The 23,343-nt window shown below is 35.7% G+C and overlaps 1 protein-coding gene across 1 annotated transcript in view; it reads left to right on the forward strand.

Annotated features, from left to right (window-relative positions):
• The window catches only part of LOC115411411 (CUB and sushi domain-containing protein 1-like), a 692,182-nt gene that overhangs the window by 469,423 nt on the left and 199,416 nt on the right, over positions 1–23,343 (forward strand). The window contains exons 11-12 of the mRNA XM_030123526.1: positions 16,956–17,059; positions 19,792–19,904. Coding sequence (XP_029979386.1) covers positions 16,956–17,059; positions 19,792–19,904 — 217 coding nt within the window. The remainder of the gene's footprint in view (positions 1–16,955; positions 17,060–19,791; positions 19,905–23,343) is intronic.

Raw genomic sequence — 23,343 nt, forward strand, 5'->3', positions numbered from 1 at the left:
TAAAAAAAAAAAGATCTGAGGAGGCAGAATGGCACATAGTAAGACAACCTGGTTATATTTAGCAGCCCTGGCACTCTCTCTATTGTCATCATTTTCTCTCTATCTTGTTGCGTCTTTCACCTCTAGTTTACAAATCAAGCCCAAAGAAATGCAATTCAGCCAGACTGGTAATGGGTTTTTGTAGATCCATGGCCATCTGTCTAGGGTCACTCCCTGCCCTCTGGCCAGTGCATGCTGAGATAGGCAGTGGCCCTTGACACCCTGGATAACAATTAAACATGTAAAAACATTAAGTGAATGCTTTAGGCCTTCACACTCATAGAGCCGTTAATTCCTGTCTCTATTTATTTTACTAATAAGTGGCAGCCACTTGACAATGGGAGCATTCACATCATAGTTTCAGTATAACAGACACAACAGCTTACACACTGTAGTATTTTATACAACAGGGTGTCACACTCATTTTACTTCAGGGGCCACATACGGTCTTATCAGTGGCGGCTGCTTGTCTTTCAGACAGGGGAAGCTCATTGTCGGCTTACATCAAAACAAAAAAACCCCAAAAAAGTCATGTTATTTAAACATACATTCGGCCCTCCGTTCCTTTTTAAGAAAATGGTCAGTAACCTTATCGTACCAAGTAGGCGTCTTTTCCAGGGACTGGACCAGTGTCCTCTCTGCTTTGATTTCCTTGGCCCAGTGTGTTGTGGGTGTTAGACTTCAGCCTTTTTAAACTACAGCTGCTCCTTTCACTCTGACCTAGCCGACAGTTTGATTGATTTAACTATCTACAAAACAATATTCAACTCGAACAAGAAATGATTAAATTATGTAACTGAAACAAGAAAACGCTGAAATTATGTTAAATTGAAACAAGGAAGTCCAATGAGTGTGTTTTATTTACAGTGCAAGAAATGAACGAGTAATTTCGTAGTGGTTTCTGTCTCGATTTCACAGCAGAATGTACGACGGGATTAAACTGAACTGTGTCAGTGAAGGAGTAGATCTGAAAACAGCTGTCAATCAAACGGGATTCAGCCTTTCAACTGATCCTCCAATCAGCACATGGGATTCTGGCGTCCAGCCCAGCCCAGCCGAGCTCCGCCCACAGCTCCATTCACCCCCAGAGATGCCCGGCGTCCGGGGGTGGGACAACATTGTGGCATTTATCCAATTACCGTCCAGTTCTGAGGCAATGAAAAAAACTGTTCCACTCAGTCCCATTGAAGCCCATAGACGCCCGCAGTCTACGGACAAATGCACTGAGCAGAGATGGAGGAGAAAACAGTGCAACGGGAATGTATGAGAAGTGAACAACATCGCGTCCGTTGATTTGTGATGAAGCTGATTTGAACGAACTCGTCTTTAAGATGAACGTGTTCTAACACATTTGTAGTCAATAAAATGTCAACACAACCGAACATATTTAACCATTTAATTTTCGTAATTTTAGGGGAAGCCCCTTGCAGTCTATGAGAAATCGCCACTGGGTCCTATACACTGTAAGCCCAGAGAAGTAGAGTTTACTCAAAAAATCTGAGACAAGTGATTGCACTTAAATGGTGTGAGTAATGATCGACTAATCAATTGGTTTAAGTAGGTTCAACTTTAATGCTAAAAGTATTGAACTTAAACTATTAAGTAGAAAAAACTAAAAGACAAGTTATTTGTACTTCAAATCTGTTGTAAAATCAACCCCACTATCCAACCATTCAACTCAGCATTTTAGGTTACACTGACTAATTTTCTCAGTTGCAGCCAGATTAATTTGTCATTGATTAAACAACTTTTTTGAAGTTAATCACACTCAAAATCCTACTCCTGACCAAAATAGTTATGAAATTATTCAACTTTATATATTGTAGCATGAATGGAAGTTAGCTCAATGTCATTTGCCAATTCACGAAGTGTTTTTAATTTGACAGAATATTAAGATTTTCATTGTACAAAAACAGTCTTAGATGAACAGGAAAGCCATTGTTCTTCCTATGGCTGTGACTCATGGTGCAGCTCTACAAAAATGCAAAAACAAACACAAAAAGGCCAATAAACACTGCCATACACACATTAAATCCAAATTAACACAAACACCAACCCCACTGAACCCCTGCACATAAAAACAACACATTTTCAACAACATGCCCAATACCCACAGTGCAATGCGAAGATAAAAAGGTGTGGTCATGACTAAAACTTATTGATTTAATTCCATTCAACTTAAACTTTTTCGTACTTTCAACTATGTCTACAAATTAGTAGCATATACTTAACATTTTATAGTAACATCATAAAATTTAAATCATTTAAGTACATTGTAATTGAAGTATTTTAGTAAATACAAATTCCGGGCTTACAGTGTAAAGTGGGTCAGACCAGTGACATAATTGCATTGTTACTTATAAATATGACAGTGACAATGACAATTCCAAATTGTGTCCTTAAATTGAAATAAAATTACAGTATGGAAATATTCACATTTGTAAACTGTCCTCAAACAAAATATGTGAATAACCTGAACATTCTTGAACAACCATAAATTTATTAAGAAAAATAAGTGCAAATTTAAAACCCCTTTAGCCCTATCAGCCCGCCCGCGGGCCTAAAAAATTATATTAATATTCATCTACTATAAAAATATAATAAATCAGGACAATGGATGTTTTTTTTTCAAATTTGCTCAAAGTTTAGACCCTAATTTTAATAAAAGTACATCAAAAGTGTATTTTAGTGCAAACTTTAATGTTCAAACATGATTTTTAATCTTTGTGGGGTGAAATATACGCTATTAAAAATCTCCGACACGAACAATTAATTTATGCATATCATCATCAATCCAGCCGAAAAAAAACAGGCGAGGATAAAAAATTCTAATTTCTCTTTTAGTTTGTTACAGTTTACTCAGGCATAGTAATAGATACAATATTTCAGACAATGGGACTAGATTCTGTGAGGTCTCTAAAGGTCCATAGACACCAAGAACATCCATATGACCCTTATTATTGTGGAGTAATTCTTCATTTACTTTGGGTATGTCTTCTTAGGCGTTTTTCCCCTGAAAATATGGTCAGGGTTAAACAGGTTAACAATATTATGCCTCATTATTATGCAGCATTTACACATATGTATTACAACTTACAGATCACAGTGGACTGAAAAATATTGTATTTAACTTTATGATCAACACACCTTGTCAAGACTCAGTAACTGTTAATATTTTTTATGTAATTTTTGGACTTTACAAATTCATGGCCAGAGGGGTATTGTAATCATTTTGTTGTCTGTCTGTCTGTCCGTCTGTCTGTCTGTCTGTCCATTCAACAACGTAATCACAGAAAAAATGTAGTGACATATCTGCACCAAATTCATTCTGTGGATGGATTTTAGCATGGAACAGAAGAATATTGAAAATAGGTGACCTTGACCTACTTTTTCAAGGTCTGATGGCAGTTACAGGGTGGGGAAGCAAAATTTACAATATTTTGAGGCAGGGATTGAAAGACAGTGTATGACCAATTAGTTTATTGAAAGTCATGAGAATTTAAATCTTCAAATCATATTTTACTGCATTTCTAACGGTCTTGTTGTCTACCTCAAGTTCACTTGCCATTTTTCTTATGGATTTGGTTGGATCCTTTAGGATTTTGGATTTGAGAGCTTTAATAAAAGCTTTGGTACGTTTTTTTGTTGCTTCCTCCACTTCCAGACTTTCTCGTAATAGTTTTGCTCATAGTCATTCTCTTCTTTCCATTATAAACAGTCTTTATGGACACTCCAACTATTTTTGAAATCTCCTTTGGTGTGACGAGTGCATTCAGCAAATCACACACTCTTTGACATTGGCTTTCCTGATTACTCATATGGGCAAAAGTTTCTGAAAAGGTATGGATAATAGTGTTAGGTATGATTATGACATCAATATATGTTTGGTTTCAAAACAATTGACGTAGTGCCTGCTGAGAAAAAACAACTAAATGTTCATTGTAAATTTTGCTTCCCCACCCTGTATAATATCTGAGTACTTTCAAATAGAAATATGTATGTAATAAGTTTTACACAAAGACAGTCTAATCTAAATTAGAGACACAACTAGAGTAACTTTCAACAGAATCTTACACTATATTTGGCCGAGGGGTATTAAAAGTGTGCAACACGTTACGTCATACTTTTGACACTCCTGGTATACAACATGCAACACTCTACTTGCTCAAATTCAACAGTAGTTAACTTATATTAGACATTCCAGTAGTTCACCACATGAGGGTATAGCATTGGACTTGGAGCTTTCTGCCCTGAACTGCAGATGAAGTACTGCTCAGCCTGTTATTTCTACCTGTCAGCATGAGGAATTTCACTTATATTTGAGTTATTTCTCAAATCTTTCAACATTACATAGGAGTGGATGCATTTCCACTGTAAATAATGTTCTTAATTTTTGAGAATCTGACAAAAATGTCCAAAACATTCCTATCTTCAAAAGGTGAAGAATGGTTAAAAAGAAATATAAATGTGCTGTTACATTTACAGACATGGAGACACTGGATGGAGGGTAATAATAAATGTCTCTTGTTCTTCATTACACAATATTAAACTATTGTTGGATATTTACCCTACAAATGCATTGAATGAACAGAAAAGATAAATTAACCATAACTATTAACAAGCTAAAATGCCATTGTCATGACATCTTGTGCTGTGTAACCCCCTGTAGACACTGTTAGGCATCCTGTTTATATGTTTGTGTCACTATCCAGTTGCATCGGTGAATACCTTTTGTGAAATTAACTGTTGCTGCAAGATGCCCACTGTATAAATGACTTATAATGCCCTCTTAAGGGGCTATGGCCAGCTTCTAAAATGTGGATTAAATTATGACTCGAGTGCTTCTGAGAAATTAATTCCCACATACAAAAGCAGGAAATGCTCTCTTGTACTTGTACCCTAATCAGGTACTATTAATCAGTGCAGTGGAGTAATTTCATTAATTATTGATTACAGATAGTTTGGACTTTGTTACTGTTTACATTTTATAAATCACTTTCCCAGAGAAGAATGGAGTGTATTGCTTTTTTTTTTTCTTCAAACAGGGTTTTAGGTGATTTTCTACTTGTTTATTTGTTTGAAAGGACAAAAGTAATCTATCGGAAAAAAGGAGCCCAAACTGCTATTATGGCAGCTTACCGATGATTAAACAACGCTACACAATCTCAGCTAGGGAATTCTAGTACACTCCACTTTCAGGAGAGCTCTTCCCTCTCTGTACTACTTCTGACAAGGGGTCACCTCAGTACATCGTTTAAACCAGGGTTGTCAAACGCGCCACCCGGGGGCCAAAAGTGTCCAGTCCAGCCCGTGAGATGAATTTGTCAAATGCAAAATTTACTGAAGATATTAACAATCAAGGATCTTAAATAAAGACCCAGTGTTATATTTTTGTCAGTTCCCAAATGAATTTTCTCTGTATCTAACCTATCTTAAGCAATTTATCACCATTTATTTCTAATATTTTCCCCTGTATTTTGTATTTTATCAGTCTAAATCAGGTATTTTTCTTTAGTTAATTCACTGATCATATAGTTGTTCATAAAAACTCAGATTAAAGATTTGGGTTATTATATCAAAAGCAGAGAAAACTGAGAAAAAAGTGCCTTTTTAGTCAAATATATCATTAACTGAACATAAATCAAGCATTTTCATCCACTGTCATTGATCCAACTCCATGGGTTTTACTGGTGAATCAATGTTGGAGAAGATGATGGTGTTTCCACGGTAACTACAGAGCCTCTGTATGTCCAAATCTAATAGTTTTGGATTTTTCATTATCTTTTATTTTTATTTAGTTTTGACTTGTTTTTCTCTAATTCAGTTAGTTTTAATTCGTTGTTAGAGCAGGTTTGATAGTTTATTAGTTTTCATTTGTTTTAGTTTAGTTTTACTATTTGTTTGTTTGTTTTTTTTTAATATCTTTTCTCTTCTTCTCTGTTGTATTCAAATAAATCCCAAACAGGACTCTGCTCCTTTCTCCCAACTTTAGTCTCCATGTTTCCAGGTAGAGTGGGGACCAGAAGACGACTGTAAACCACAAGTGACGGACCGTTAAGTACCGTATGGTGCCGCTAGCTAAAATTGCTAGACCAAAATATCAGTCCGACATTGACAAAGATGAAAACGAAGGGAATTTTAGCCATATTTTTTATCCGTTTTAGTTAGTTTTGTAAGCGCACAATACAGTTTCAGTTAGTTATCGTTTTTTTTCTTTTAATTATAGTTTTTATTTCAGTTAACGAAAATGTTTTTTCAATTCTAGTTTTCATCATTTAGTTAGTTTTCGTTAACGATAATAACCTTGATCTGATGACCATGAAGTGATGACAAACTGCATTTTACACCAATTATTCACATGTATTGATAGGATTAGTTCATCAACAAGAATTAAACATTTTAGATCAGTAGATGGTTTTGGTTAGTGATGGATGTTTGGGTCTTTATGGGTTAAAATCGTTTTAGTTCAGATTCCACATTCAGACCAATTCAATCTGAAGAGGAGTAAAATAATAACATAAAAACCTCTAAATAATGACGATTCCAAATTTTCCTCTTCGTTTTAGTGTGAAAAAAGTTAAATTACATGATGAAACTGTTTCCAATTACTACTATCTTTTCACAAAAATGTAAAAAAACTCAACTATGAACAACCTCAAATTAGGTGGAATTTTAACAATATTCTGCGTGTTACTAAATGCTTTGTGCCTTTGTAGATCCACTGTGATCTGTAAGTTGTAATGCACACGTGTAAATGAAAAGCTGAGGCATAATATTGGTAAAGCTGCGCTTTTACTTTTTTGCACTAAAACAAAGAGAAAAATTTGGAGTTTTTATTTTTAGGTTATTACGCTGTTTTTTACTGGTTCGGCCCATTTGAGATCATACTGGGCTGAATGTGACCCCTGAACAAAAATTAATTTGACACCCCTGATTTAAACGGTTTCTTGGCTTGGGGTAGAAGAAATTTCATTTAAGTCCCAGTGAACCCAATGTTACAAAAGTACACCTCAGTTCACCAAGGCCAGTTGAGTGATTTGGCAAAGCCTGACCCCAACCCATTTAGACCCTGAACATTATTGTATCAATCAATCATTTTTTATTTCTGAAGCACTTTACAACAACCAAAGCTGACCAAAGTGCTGTACAATAGAAGAATAAAGATAAAAGCATCACAAATAAATAACAATAACAACAATACAGTGCATTCTCCTGTTAAAACAAAGAACCACAGTACTACGTTTTAAAGGCCATTCTGAACAGATAGGTTTTAAGTTTTGCTCTAAAACTGGACAGATCTGTGATACTACGAAACCTGAGGGGAAGAGAGTTCCATAGATTTGGACTAGCCACAGCAAAGGGACTATCACCTCGCTGTTTGCACCTGTTCTGTGGGATGTCCAGTAGATGTTGCCCCACAGAATGCAGGGTTCTGCTGGTCTGGTGAAATGACAGAGTCTCACAGAGACATGCAGGTGCAAGACCATGAATGGAACTGAAAACAAAACACAGGAGTTTGAACTAAATCCTGCACCAGAAGCCAATGGAGGGAGTATAGAACAGGTGGGATGTGGTCATGTGTACAGGTGTTTGTGAGGAGACGGGCAGATGCATTCTGCACGAGTTGTGGACGGTGCAGAGAGGCCTGGTTTAGTCCAACTTACAGAATGTTCCAGTAGTCCAATCATGAGCTTATACAGGCATGAATAGCTTTCTCAAGGTCACAGCAGCTTAGGAAAGGTTTCACTTTTATCAACCATGTTGTCAGTTGAGTATTCTCAGTCTTAGTCCATCTAGTTTGTCATCATCAGTCAGGTTTGCTTTATGCTTGCTGCATTATGTAATTTCTGGGTATTTCAATTACATGTACCTATTTTGCAGAAGAGCCAACTCATAAAAAGTGTGTAATTCAGCTTCAAAGTACTAGATTTATCAATCTGATTTCAATTCTGAATGTTTTTGTCCCCACATATTGAGTGTACTTCATTTTTCCTACACACACACACTGTACTCTATTACCTCTGGGCTTTGATTCAACTGAATCAATTTGCAAATGCATTGTTTTGTTGTAAAAGAATCATTTTGCCATAGCTTCAAAAGGTAAATGCTTCAATGCTTTAAAGAGGTGTTTTGTTTTGCAATAATTGCTGCATTTACAGTGGGTCAGCTGAGGGGTCTGTTAAATCCAGAGCAAAAATATTGACAATTGGGTGTTTTCTTACAAATCTCTGTGTAATGTGGGGAAAATGGCCTGTTTTCTGAGCCTTTGTCAAGGTGTGTGATAGTTTTAAGGAGGTTGATTTGACTGCCACCCAGACTGAAATGAAACCCATACCCATGTGAACTACCCTTGGCAGGGGTCATCTCAGCTTATTTTGTAGTTGGAATGGCTGACTGAACATAATTCAGTAGACGTGCTCAGACTGGTGACATTTTTACAGGGTCCAAATCAAATCTTAGTTTTTAGAGGAACCTGGAGCTGCTCAACAGCACAGTCACTATAGTAGGGAGATTGCTCTCTGACCAGAGGACCTGAGAGTAAATAACCAGACCAAGCAGCAGATGACCTGCTCAAGTGGCTTTGGGGAATTTGATAAATCTTGACCAGCCTGTCTGCAGCTGAGATTAGATAGATAGGTAGATAGATATGATTGATTGATAAATGATAGGCTTCAAACACTGTTGCTGCTGCTCAGCAGTGACTCAGCACCAGAGGTTGGACACGATCATTGCTGAAGTCTGAAGAAAGTTTGTGAACTTATGTGTTAAGCAATAATTCTTAATGTATTTTGAGCTCTAAACAAGTTATATGTACAATTACAGCCACTGTACACAAAATCTGGATGATTTTTTTTTACAATCTGTGTAATTATAATAACTATCCCTATCACTTTCATATTTATGAACACATTTTAGTTATAATGCTAAAATAATACTGCTGCTGCATTTTAAATATGTGAAATACATAATTCAGTTTTGAATGAGCACAGTTGTCTTCTGTTCTGATGTGGGATATGTAACATTTCTGCTTCATTAAGTAATGGTGTGCATTGCCACCTTTAGTTCCTGCCAACAATTGTTGAGCTTGGCAAAGATATGAAGTCATTAGAAGTCCAGGCCCTAAAGACCAGGTGAAGACATTAGTGAGTCAAAGTCAGGTTGAAACATTGGAGTCTTGTTCCAGTCCACACCTCTGCTCAGCACTGCTACAGCCCCACAAGACCTTTTTCAGAGTACACGGTTTGGCATGTAAAAGCAGGCAAAGCACAGGTGTTACTGATAACATTAACTATGGCTCTGTTCCACGTACTTGTTCCAGGAGAACTTTGCATCGAACCACCATACACAATTCTAAGACCTGAAATTGATATACTTAAATGGGATTCAGCCATTTTTAACGATACCAGTTAAAGAATCGCTCATGGTGGGCATACATTAAATTATTGATTTGCTGGAGAAATGCTATATGTCTAATAGTATGACTTTAATTCAAACAGAAGAGAATATGTGGCGCACACACACACATCCTGACATTTAGGGCCAGAGTAAGAAAAAGGTTACTGCTGCTTTGTCCTTGCTATGATTGTGCCTCTAAAGTTCAGAGGACTTCGACTTTATTGGTTGACTGAATGAAGATATTTCAGTATAGATTTGGATGGTACAGTGCTCTTGGTGTTTAAATGGCCTATTGAGTTGCTCTTAGTTGCTCCGCTGCTTGCTAAGGATATAATAATGCTTCACTTATCCTTTAGAGGAGCATCCACCCCTAAACAGACATGGTGTTCATCTTGGAATGGTGCAGTCCAAATGTGAACATGAGCACTGTCCTGAAACAGTACGACTAGAACCTCCACTCAAGCTTAACTGAAGTTCTTAACTTGTATTGTTTTGAAGGACATTGTGTGCTTTTATTTGGAAAGTCAACATTTTATATTACACTTATCCGGTGTTTTACGTAAGTGGATAATGGTATGCAATAAAGGTACATTAACCCCCCAGTTATAGCTTAACTTCTATGATTAATAAATATGTTGGTTGTTTTGTGTATTCTGCCATCACTGTATTATTCAGTTAAAGACTTATAAAGGCTATGATTATAACTATTTTCCTCTCGTCTTTCTTGCTTCATACTTTTTTTTCCCAACTTCATGCACTTCTTTCTTTGTTTTGGAAAATAAAGAAGCTAATCTAATGTAGTTTGGGGTAGCAGGCTGCACTTAATGGCTTTCTAAATGGACCCATTTGGGTCTACTGAATACTACTGAGCTTCTTGCTAATGACGTGAGTGTAATGCTTCAGTTCTTTCTTTTAAGGCTGCTTCAGTGCAAACCTCATTGACCATCTAGATACTCACAATCGCCATGATCATATAAATAAACACAAAGCCATGCAACGCTCAGCCACACAATGTGCACGGTGGTCACAGAAGAATGCCTATGCATCAGTTTTAACCCTTTCATGCACTGTCCACTCCAGTGGACAGTTCTTCTCCAGCTGTTCTCTTGTATATTCATGGATTTTGTTGTTTTAGTTCCATATCAGCCAACACAGTGGACGCTTATGCACCATCCCATACACTGTAATTCAGATCATTACTGTAACTTTACTGTTCTTGATAAACCTGATCTGCAGTAACATGTTTAAGTGTAAATCAATTGTTATTTGTTAGACAAGAAGGTTTTTTTTTTTTGCATATTATCTCCATGAAGTGAGTAATTACTAGCATTAGAATATGGTAAAATGTGAGAAGACATCAGATTAGCAGCTTTAAAAATGTTTTTATTTCATTGTTTTCATATCACTTTCTGATATTGGGTTTTAAACACGTTTCTTTACTTAAAAAATTAAATGCATGGATATTTTTGTAACTCCATAGAAAAAAAAAAAAACTCGGTCGCTTTGTTTTTTTCATGGCTAAACACTGAAGAAAAAAATCTTGACTAAGGTTCTCATAATTCGTACATGAAAGGGTTAAAGGCAGTGACAAAGACATCCCCTATACATATACATGCTTATATGCACAGCAAACCATAGTCTGTTCCTGATTCTGATCTACTTCACTTTCCCTCTATATGACTATTTGTATTTGTCTGTTTCTAAAGCCCAGCCGAAATAACATTGTCGCCCATTTTGCAGTAAAGATCTTATCAGAGTTCCATTTCTTGACTTGATTTTTTAGTCTGAAGATGCAGATACAGTGTTGATTGTAATTGTTTTGGTACAGCATGGTAGCTCAATTCCAGAGAAAAACAATCAAATAATAATCATAATCCATGCAACACGCAGAGAGGAAATGCATGAATGTCTGAATATGCACAATGAATATGTTATGTACAGTTCAGTTCCCCAGCATATCAGGTAGCGCAACAGGGAGAAAATAAAATGACTGACGTACCAGCACAGGCCTATCTGAGTACAGTCCAGTAAATACACAGCATATTCAGGTCAGTATATGGCATTTTGTGAAAAGTAGTGTTAAGTGATCTGAAAGGGCAAGAAAAGGGAGGGAAACGCCACATAGGGCTGGCTGATATGGCAAGAAACATGGGTATCCTGTTTTTTTTCTATGACTGCTATTAATAGTTAGTACGATGTATAATGTGTTAATGCTGCCACTTGGCAATTTATCCTGATAATGCCTAAAAGCTGAAGAAACAGGGTCTGTTGGTTAAACCCTAGCACATTAACACAGCAAGGCTTTTCCATAATAATAATAATAATAATAATAATAATAATAATAATAATAATAATAATAATAATAATAATAAGCAGACAACATCATATCACTCCTGCCCTTGCATCCCTCCACTGGCTCCTTGTATGTTTTAGAATTGATTTTAACATTTTACTGATCACTTTTAAAGCTCGAATGGGCCTGGCCCCAAGTTATATAGAAGAAATGCTAGTTGACTACGAGCCAGCACGTAGCCTTAGATCCTCGGGCAGAGGGCTCCTGGCTGTTCCAAAGTCGAGGCTTAAATCAAAAGGGGACCGGGCATTTTCCATCAGGGCCCCTCGACTTTGGAACGGCCTGCCCAAGGAGATAAGGCTTGCGGAATCAGTAACATCTTTTAAATCACTTCTTAAAACACATTTTTATAGACTTGCTTTTATGTGATGTCTGTCCCCTTTTTAACCTTAATTTTTAATTTTAATTTTTAAATTTCATCCTGTTTGATAATTAACTTGTTCATACGTCTCTCTAATTGTGTTGCTTCTGTTTTAGTGTTTTTACTTGCTTCGTGTATCCTGCTGTTGTGCCCTCTGTCAAAGCACTTTGTAAACTTTGTTTTTAAAGGTGCTATACAAATAAAGTTATTATTATTATTATTATTATTATTGTTATTATTATTATTATTATTATTATTAACTGTTTTGCTTTAAAAAAGAAAAAAAAAAAGCGAGATTTCAAATTATACTAGGTTCACTGAATGCATCTCTACAGACTCTGCTTTAGTACAAACTTTTACCTACCTGTCAGTCTACCTGCATGTGGTGCTTTGTTTGTGTTTTATTTATATTTTCTGTGTAATCATTCATAGATGTGTTCATTCTATTCATATTGAGAAAAAAATATCTAACGCTCATCATTATTACCACCGCCAAGTGTAACAGCGGAGGTAATGTTTTCATCGGGGTTTGTCTGTCTATTTGTCTGTTTGCAAGATAACTCAAAAAGTTATGGACAGATTTTCATGAAATTTTAAGGTAATGTTGATACTGGCACAAAGGGGGGGGGGGGACTGATCTGCCTTGGCGGAGGTCTGTCCTCTCCGAGTGCTTTTCTACTCATAGATTTTTTTTTTTTTTTTCTTTTTAATTCTTTGTTTATTTGGAAAAGCACAATTTACAAAACTTCTGTTACATGCACAGTTCAATTTCTACACATCACATAAAAAAAATCCTTATCCAAGATTTTTTGTCATATAAAGAACTTTTAAAGTAAATAAAGAAAAGTGGGCTGGAAGAGAGGGCTTACTCCATTACTTAAATGAAAAGACAAGACTCTGTAAGGTGTGAATGTTTACATTACTCTAAACAGAAATGTTTCACATGTAAGAGTATTCACCAGTGTATTCATTTCACATCCATGACAAATTTAACACAGTTTGTCCATTTTGACCAAATAGTGATCTTTGACCCTTAAAACAAAATGTCAACTTCTCCAGAATGTAAATGTCCTGTACGATGTCGATCCATTCTTCTGTTATGGGTGCTTCAGGCTTTAACCATTTTCTAGTGATAGTCTTTTTACTGGCTGCCAAAAGCATTAACAACAGTTTTTTTTTATCTTTCAGAGTCCAGTTCTCACATGAAATATCTCCTAAGTATAGGGCGTCACACTTACAAGGAATTTTTTCAATAAAAATTTTATTTAAATGTTCACAAAACTGTTCCCAAAATGGTTTAATCACTGGACAACTCCAGAAAATATGATAGTGATTGGCGTTCTTTGTCCCACAGAGTCTCCAACAGGTGTCTCCACTGCCCTGATGTTTTTTCTGGGCTAGAGTTACAAAAAATCTAACAATACTTTTCCAACAGAATTCCCTCCAATTGTTGGAGCTTGAGGTCATCTATTGTTGTTTGAGGATCTTTTCCCATCTGTCCGCTGGTATAACTAGATTTCCTTCCTTCTCCCACTTATTTCTAATGTGGTCTGTACTTATAGATTGTTTTGTTGCCTCGATGACACATAGCATCTGAAATAAAAAAAAATAAAAAAAATTACATTCACCAGTTAGGATCATATATTAGTAGTTAGTTAGTAAGTGACTTCAACTGACTTTGCATTTAACCTCCTTTATGTAGCTCATTTGGCCAAGATGCAATGCAAGAAGTCAGAGTTTTTGAGAAAGAAAAACATGATCCAAAATATGAATGTGTTTCCCAGTGCTCTTTATGCATGTTTGTATATTTTTATACACATTTTTTTTCTGTTGTGTTGTTTGTGTTGGAGCTATTACACTGTTTACCTGTGTCATTATACTTAAATAAATCACATTTGTTTATTCATTCATAAACTTTGACAAATAAGAAATTGTACTTTCTACCTCTTTAAAGCTTGAGTTGTTGATGTGATATGTACTGCTAATATGTGACGAATAGTTCCCAACACACTGTGCATATTATCAGCAATGATATGTTAAAAAAAAAAAAAAAAATACCAAGGGCAATGGCCTTTGTCAAATGCAAACTGCTCTATTATTGGTCTCTGTGTTTTGTTATTAAAGAGGACTTATTACTTTGCATGTAATTTTGTACCATTTCCCAATATTTGCAGTCATTCTATGGATGCTAAGTATTGCCAGAAGCAGAGACTTTCCCTTTATAATAAGATAAAAGTTTTTAAGATTTTCTGTGACTGTGTTCACATTGGTGGATGTAAAAGCATGAATAAAGCAAGTACAGATTTAGTCACACAGATTCTTACATGCTACACATGCATTCATGTGCCTGTTGCAGTTAATCCCTCACATTCCTCCGTATCCTTTTAAATTATTTGAGCTTTTTCTGTCCATCTTTATTTTGACAAAACTCTGCCAAGGGCTTAGGGATGCATAACTGATTTTTTGCTCGTTGAAATGGTTTTTACACCCATATCACCTGCGGTAAGGTTTTTCATTACTATTGTGTGATTTGCCCAGTGATGGATCCCCATCCACAAAATTTAAGTTGGTGTTTCATCTAAGACCTCTAATGTACTGGAGGGCCATTGATTGAGACCATCTCTTTTCTCCCAGAGGTTCTCTGAACACAGCAGAAATTTGCCATCTCCCATGCTGTCAGGGATATGATTTAAAGCTAATAAATAATGGACAAGCGGCAAATAATACCAGAATTCCAGTATTACAGCATTTTAAAGTGCAGAGTCGATTGATGATTCAGTGCTGTATGCATGCAACTACATCCACAACTATGCCTGCAAGTAAAGCATTTAACAATCAATTTCTCACAGCAGAAGGATGGTTTGCAGGGTGCGCATCTCCCAAAAAGTGCTTTGTGTATCCGTGAAAATAAAGGTAGAAAATGCCAAAAAAAAAAAAAGCAAGTGTGTTGAATCAAGTTCAGGTTTATTCTTTTGTCTTGTAAAACCAAAGAGGTAGACAGCCCTTTTTGAATATGCATGTCTCATGTGCCATTAATACAGGGTGGGGAAGCAAAATTTACAATGAACATTTAGTTGTTTTTTCTCAGGAGGCACTTCGTCAATTGTTTTGAAACCAAACATATATTGATGTCATAATCATACCTAACACTATTATCCATACCTTTTCAGAAACTTTTGCTCATATGAGTAATCAGGAAAGCAAACGTCAGAGAGTGTGTGATTTGCTGAATGCACTCGTCACACCAAAGGAGATTTCAAAAATAGTTGGAGTGTCCATAAAGACTGTTTATAATGGAAAGAAGAGAATGACTATGAGCAAAACTATTAGGAGAAAGTCTGGAAGATACTATTAAAGAAGAATGGGAGAAGTTGTCACCCCAATATTTGAGGAACACTTGCGCAAGTTTCAGGAAGCGTGTGAAGGCAGTTATCGAGAAAGGAGGAGGACACAGAATAAAAATATTTTCTATTATGTAAATTTTCTTGTGGTAAATAAATTCTCATGACTTTCAATAAACTAACTGGTCATACACTGTCTTTCAATCCCTGCCTCAAAATATTGTAAATTTTGCTTCCCCACCCTGTATATTAGTTGTTAACCCTTTGATGCACGAATTATGAAAACCTTAGTCAAGATTTTTTTTCCTGACTGTTTTTATTCCTCTTGAAAAAAAAACAATGAGAATGATTTTTTTTCTTAATTAACCTATTTTTCACAGTTACAAAAATGTCCACTCAATTGGACGCCATGTGTTTAATTTTTGAAGCACAGAAACGTATTTAAAACGCAATATCAAAGTGATATACTGTGTGAAAACTATGAAACAAAAGCATTTTTAATGTAGCTTATCTGATGTTTTCTCATCTTTTATCATAATCTAATACTAGTTCTTACTCACTTCATGGCGATAATATTAAAAAAAAACTTTTTGTTTAAGAAAACTGTTAATTTCAGTCTAATAACAACTAGTAATTGATTTACACTCAATCATGTTACTGCAGATCAGGTTTATCAAGAGCATAAAGTTAATAGTATGAATGTCAGTGTATGGGATGGTGCATAAGTGTCCACTGTGTTGGCTGATATGGAACTAAATCAACAAAACCCATGAATATACAAGAGAACAGCTGTAGAAGAACTGTCCACTGTAGTGACCAGTATGCATGAAAGGGTTAAACTTTACTTTCAGGTACATTAAATAACAGAACACCATGAGCAATGTGTTTCCCGCTTTAATGATATACTTTTTTTTCATCAAAAACATATAGTATCCTGGCATATCAATGACATTCATATAATTCCCAGGATTGATGGTAAATGTAATCAGTTTTATTAGTATTTTTATATGATGTATAGTGTAATAAGATAACATGTTGCTACATAGTAAAGCCAACATTGCAAAGGCATTTCCAAATGTGATAGAATTAATCTTTTCCCTTCTTTTTCAAGACAATGGTCCTCTGTGCTGTAATTAAGTCTGATTTAATGGCTTTAAATCAGACTTAATTACAATGCATAAGTCATAATGTCATCAGGTCAGGAGTGTGGCGGAGGTCTCCAGTCTTCCCCAAAGAGTTTTCTCATATTTGTAAAATCGTTTTTGAAAATTTGCTCATACGGCAGCATCCTCTGTAACAGATCCTCCATCTCAAAATTAGTCCCCAACATTTCCTCAACAACATACTGTAATCATTTGTTTCTATTGCAATAACCTGTGAGGGTGGAAAAGCACCATCCCCAGAGACACTGATATTAAATCTGGGTCTGATTTTCTTTCTTTCTCTGCTTTTTTTTTTTCCCCAGGTGATAAAGCTGTCATTTGAAGAGTTTGACCTGGAAAGAGGATATGACACTCTGACTGTGGGAGATGGGGGGAAGATAGGGGACACTCGGAGAGTACTCTATGTGTAAGAACCACTTATGTTCTGGACTATACAGTGTTATTTTGATGACGTGAAACAGGAAAATGATATGAATCACGGATACAGACCCTCTTAATCTTGCAGGTTGAATAAATATGTTTTCACCTCTGATATTTATGTTACTTATAGTTGTATGTATACTTTATTCATATACTTAAAATATGTAATTTCCCCTTTATTTTCTAGACGTAAAATGAGTGAGTGTACACTGCTCAAGGTACTGCCTAAAGCTCAGTAGTGTTTTGACATTATTTGCCAAAAAAATGCATTCGTACCTTGCAATTGAAGTGGTCTGAGAGAAAATAAGAATTCAACCCCCTCTTACTTGGACTCCATTTTGGATCTGCAGATAATCCATCCCATGAAAAGGGATTATTTTCTTATAATATGGCTCATTTCCACTGAGTAGTAGAGTCCGAGTCAATACAGTACAGTACGCTATTATGTGTTTTCATCGTAAAAGGGGCTCAAACAACGACCTGTACCATTTCATGGTTGGGCGGAGCTAGACTGGCATCACCACATTCAGCCTGTTGATTTGGTGACAAAAAAAACCATCATTCCTTGCTCCTTGATCTCCTCACTTGTTGTTGTTAGTTGTGTCATGTTAGTTGTTGTTGCACCAGTATGACATCACACTAGGTATTTGGCTGAAACCCCGCCCACCAAGTGAACGTAGTGGAAATAGTTACCTGCCCAGGCCTTTCCATTTTATACTGTTCCGACCCGAACAGTACTGTATCACTCAGTGGAAATGCGCTGTCAAGTGTTTTCAGACAGAAAATGGGATGAAATACGTGATTGATAGATGTTGTCACCAATCGCCTTTAAAGCTGCGTATGATGTTCACCAATTTTTCATCAAATCTGTTAAACCTGAATATCACAAATCCGTTAGTCTTTCTGTGATTACACACCTGAATCACTTCCCCTCGTGGTGAACAACTTCAAAGTGTACTCCACCATAAACAGTCCATTTGTTTACATACCAAAAGCGAATCCTAAACTAAACCGTTACTTGGATTTTTTCGGAATTCCACGCAGACGCAGTAGCAAAAGGCAATGAAGCCGTTTCCATGTTTGTTGTCACTGTAGCCATAATGCAGCTGTGTGGAATTGCTGAAAAAACCAGAGTGTACTGCAAAAAACAAAATCTTACCAAGTGTATTTTTCTCATTTCTAGTCAAAATATCTCATCATACTTAAAATATGACATAATCACCTAAAGAGTAACTTTTATATCTCACTGAAAAGTTACTCTTTTGGTGATTATGTCTTATTTTAAGTGTGATGAGATATTTTGACTAGAAATTAAAAAAATACTATTAGTAAGATTTTGTTTTGCAGTGTGATGGTTTTGTTTAGGTTTCGGTTTGGTGTCCTACTATAATGGATGTTTCTGTGTCCAGCGTGTGTTTGTCCGACGCGTGTCCCGCTGTTGCACCACAGGAGGGCGCTATCGTACATTGGCACCATGGGTACAATGCCGCTAGTGTAAACAAATGGACTGTTTGAGGTGGAGTACACTTCAAAGTTGTTCACCGTGAGGGGAGTGATTCAGGTGTGTAATCACAGAAAGACTAATGGATTCATGATACCTAGGCTACCACTCGGGTTTTACAGATCTGATGAAAAATCGGTGACGAACATCATATGGAGCTTTAAGATTCTGTCAACAATGTCAGTTCATGTATCTTTATATTTAGTCCTTTGATTTGAACAGAGGTAGAAATGCTGTGCTCTACCTTTTAGGGCAGACCTCGGCAAAGTAAGGCCCGCGGGCCACATGCGGCCCGATGGCTGACCCTAACCGGCCCACATGAGGTCACTGGCAAATTAAAAGTCAATGCAAATATTAATTAGGGTAATAAATGCAACGGCACAGCTTTTATTTAGTAGGATCTGCTAAATTAGCGTGTTTTCGCACATACTTTCCATTCTCAGCATAAAGCTTATTGGTTTGTTGGTCAGTTTCAGCCCATTAAGATGTCAGCTAAAGCCAAAAAAAAGAAAGAAAGATCGATTAAGAAAGCAGAGATTTTAACAAGACATGGACTTCTAAGTATTTCTTCACTAAAGTCAGAAAAGGAACTGAGATATGCAAACAAACAAAGCTGCATTTATGGTTTTTCATGTAAAATTAACATGGAGCTGGTTTTGCACATTTTTGAAAATGTTTTTGTAAATATTCATTAGATAGTTGTATTATGCGCTCCATATTTCCATTGTATCATTGTACTGTTTCATTTACTGTTTTTATAGAGATATATATTGAGCAGAGCTGCAAGTGAATTGATCCGGCCCTTAATAACTGTCAAAGTTTCTCATGTGGCCCCACAGGATAATTAATTGCCCACCCCTGTTTTAGGGTGACAATTAAACTAAATCTGTCCAGGGGCTGCAGATGAAAAATATACTGAGGTGCATTTACACCAATGTGAATTAATGCACAATGTCCCTGTTAAATAAACCAATAAAATACAAACAAATTAAATAAATAAACTACAAGAAGAAGGTGTGGGATTTACAATTCTGTCTTTTTTTCCCCTGATATCAGCTCCCACAGTTTTAAATATATACACCCCACAGTGAAGTCTTGATTGTACACATTTCAGTACGAATGCCAACCATGGAAATTACTCTTTTACAGCAAAAAAGCCGAAAGTGCCAACGTAGCTGTACTTATTAACATTCTTGTATGTTTGTGTTTTTGTGTAGACTGACTGGCTCCAGTGTCCCAGACCTCATTGTAAGCCTGTCCAATCAGATGTGGCTACACCTGCAGTCAGACGATACAATTGGCTCAGCAGGATTCAAGGCGGTGTATGAAGGTACGGGCTCATTTATCACAAACCCAACTTTCAATCCAACCTTTTTTTCGGCGTATTTCTCACCCGCTCTCAGGATCTTTTTTTTTTTTAATGCGCATACACGTACAAACTGAAACGCACACTCATATAATGAGGTGTGAAAGTCATGGCTTGCTGATGTGGTGATTTAATACAAAACTGTTGTTGTCTGTCCTTGAGTATACATGGGAATGTGTGTGCAAGTATGCATTGAGAGAAGGTAATGAATGAATTATGAGTCAATCAGTTGATCGTTTTGCTTGGTTATTTTTATTATTAGCCAAAGCTGACGATAGAGAAGTAAAGACAGAGACGACCACGGTTATTAAAGGTGAAAGGAAGCAATATGAATGTTCCTCTAAGTACTTATTATTTAGAACAATCCTTCTATTATATTTGTGTATTTGATTCCTATGTTAATTTTGCGATGTCAGTGCTTTAGAATGAATCAAAGCAAATGTAAATCAGCTACATTAAATTCCCTTGAGACAAAAAGTGAGACAGGTAACGGGAGAGACATAATTTGATAAGCGCAGAGACAGAGGAAGACGGACAACAGGAAACTGACAGCGTGAAGCAGAAAGAAGCAAAATGACAGATTGAGTGAGGACAAATAAACTGTGTCAGAAATTGAGGGAGTGTATGAGAGACAGAGAGAGCTTGAGGAAGGTTATGCTCCTGGTTCTGCTTGGTTTTGTTTCACTCACTGATGTTGCTGACAGTGTTTTCCAGGGTCAGGGATTACAGAACGGAGGCAGTGCAGAGGAGATTCAATGCATGTGTGTTGTACTTGACTGTTGTTTAACATAATGCTGCATTGCTTCCTCGGCTTAACATGAATGACCTTGGGTTTATGTGTTTGATATTTGTTTTTCCCCTCTTGGAAGTTGGCTTAAATAACAAAAAACATTCCAATTAGAGATGCAGATTATCGATTAATCCATTAATCATTAGTTGGTTGACCTTATCGATCGATTAACGATTAAACGGTAAGCGATGATTTTCCTGAGAACCTGAATTTCTCTTTCAATAGGATCTATAAGAATAAAAGCTAAATATTGTTTATATACTTCATGAAAAAAGCATGTCATATTCCTTAATGATTGATTTATTGTACCATCGGATACAGTACAGGCAATGACATTTATGGAGCAGAACTAAAGAAATTCTGCAGAGAAATTCAACAAATGGATCTAAGGAGGGACAGTTTAGAACAGGGGTGTCAAACTCATTTTCTTTCAGGGGCCGCATTCAGCCCAGTTTGACCTCCAGTGGGCCGGGCCAGTCAAATAATAGCATAATAGCCTATAAATAATGGCAACTCCAAATTTTTTAGATTAAAAAAATAACATTAAGTGATGAAACTATTGCTATCCAAAACATCAGAATTTTTTTTGCACTGAATTTAAGCATCTGAAATTTTTTTGCACTGAAATTAAGTATCTGAACTTTTTTTGTACTTAAATTAACTATCTGAATTTTTTTTGCACTGAAATTAAGTATCTGAATTTTTTTGCACTGAAATTAAGTATCTAAATTTGTGTTTTGAACTGAAATTAAGAATCTGAATTTGTTTTATTCAACTGAAATTAAGTATCTCAATTTTTTTTGCCCTGAAAATAAGTATCTGAATTTTTTGTCTCTCAATTTTACTATGTTCATAAATTTAGAATAAAAAAAAAAATCAGATGCAAAAAATTCAGATGCAAAAAATTCAGAAGTAAAAAATTCAGATGCAAAAAATTCAGATACAAAAAATTGAGATCGCACATCCGGGACACCATGGATAAGCAATGATTCTATCTCAAGTGGAACCTCCAGCCAGCCAATCAAATTACATTAGGTTGGTCATGTGACGCCAAAAAAATTCAGATACTTAATTTCAGTGCAAAAAAAAATTCAGTGCTAGAAATTCAATGGCTTTTACAATTCAAAATCTGGTGAGACAGATTTACTTCCATAGTGCGGCTTTATACAGTGACTGATGATACTAAGTAAAACAAAGAAAGGAGGAAAACAAATAGAACTAGATGACCTCTAGATAAGCTTGCACTTTCTGTTTTTTGCACTTAAGTTAAGTATCTGAATTTTTTTTGTACTGAAATTAAGTATCTGAATTTTTTTTTTGCACTGAAGTTAAGCATCTGAATTTTTTTTGCACTGAATTTAAGTATCTGAATTTTTTTGCACTGAAATTAAGTATCTGAATTTGTGTTTCGAACTGAAATTAAGAATCTGAATTTGTTTTATTCAACTGAAATTAAGTATCTAAATTTTTTTTTTCACTGAAAATAAGTATCTGAATTTTTTGTCTCTCAATTTTACTCTCAATTTAGAATAAAAAAAAATTCTGATGCAAAAAATTCAGAAGCAAAAAATTCAGATGCAAAAAATTCAGATACAAAAAATTGAGATCGCACATCCGGGACACCATGGATAAGCAATGATTGTATCTCAAGTGGAACCTCCAGCCAGCCAATCAAATTACATTAGGTTGGTCATGTGACACCAAAAAAATTCAGGTACTTCATTTCAGTGCAAAAAAAAAATTCAGTGCTAGAAATTCAATGGCTTTTACAATTCAAAATCTGGTGAGACAGATTTACTTCCATAGTGCGGCTTTATACAGTGACTGATGATACTAAGTAAAACAAAGAAAGGAGGAAAACAAACAAATATAACTAGATGACCTCTAGATAAGCTCGCACTTTCTGTTTTTTGCACTTAAGTTAAGTATCTGAATTTTTTTTGCACTGAAATTAAGTATCTGAATTTTTTTTTTTGCACTGAAGTTAAGCATCTGAATTTTTTTGCACTGAAATTAAGTATCTGAATTTTTTTTTTGCACTGAAGTTAAGCATCTGAATTTTTTTTTGCACTGAATTTACGTATCTGAATTTTTTTGCACTGAAATTAAGTATCTGAATTTGTGTTTCGAACTGAAATTAAGAATCTGAATTTTTTTTTTCACTGAAAATAAGTATCTGAATTTTTTTTTTCACTGAAAATAAGTATCTGAATTTTTTGTCTCTCAATTTTACTCTCAATTTAGAATAAAAAAAATTCTGATGCAAAAAATTCAGAAGCAAAAAATTCAGATGCAAAAAATTCAGATATAAAAAATTGAGATCGCACATCCGGGACACCATGGATAAGCAATGATTGTATCTCAAGTGGAACCTCCAGCCAGCCAATCAAATTACATTAGGTTGGTCATGTGACACCAAAAAAATTCAGGTACTTCATTTCAGTGCAAAAAAAAAATTCAGTGCTAGAAATTCAATGGCTTTTACAATTCAAAATCTGGTGAGACAGATTTACTTCCATAGTGCGGCTTTATACAGTGACTGATGATACTAAGTAAAACAAAGAAAGGAGGAAAACAAACAAATATAACTAGATGACCTCTAGATAAGCTCGC

Source organism: Sphaeramia orbicularis, chromosome 3 (genome assembly GCF_902148855.1).
Source record: "Sphaeramia orbicularis chromosome 3, fSphaOr1.1, whole genome shotgun sequence".
In the NCBI taxonomy this organism is placed as follows: Eukaryota; Metazoa; Chordata; class Actinopteri; order Kurtiformes; family Apogonidae; genus Sphaeramia; species Sphaeramia orbicularis.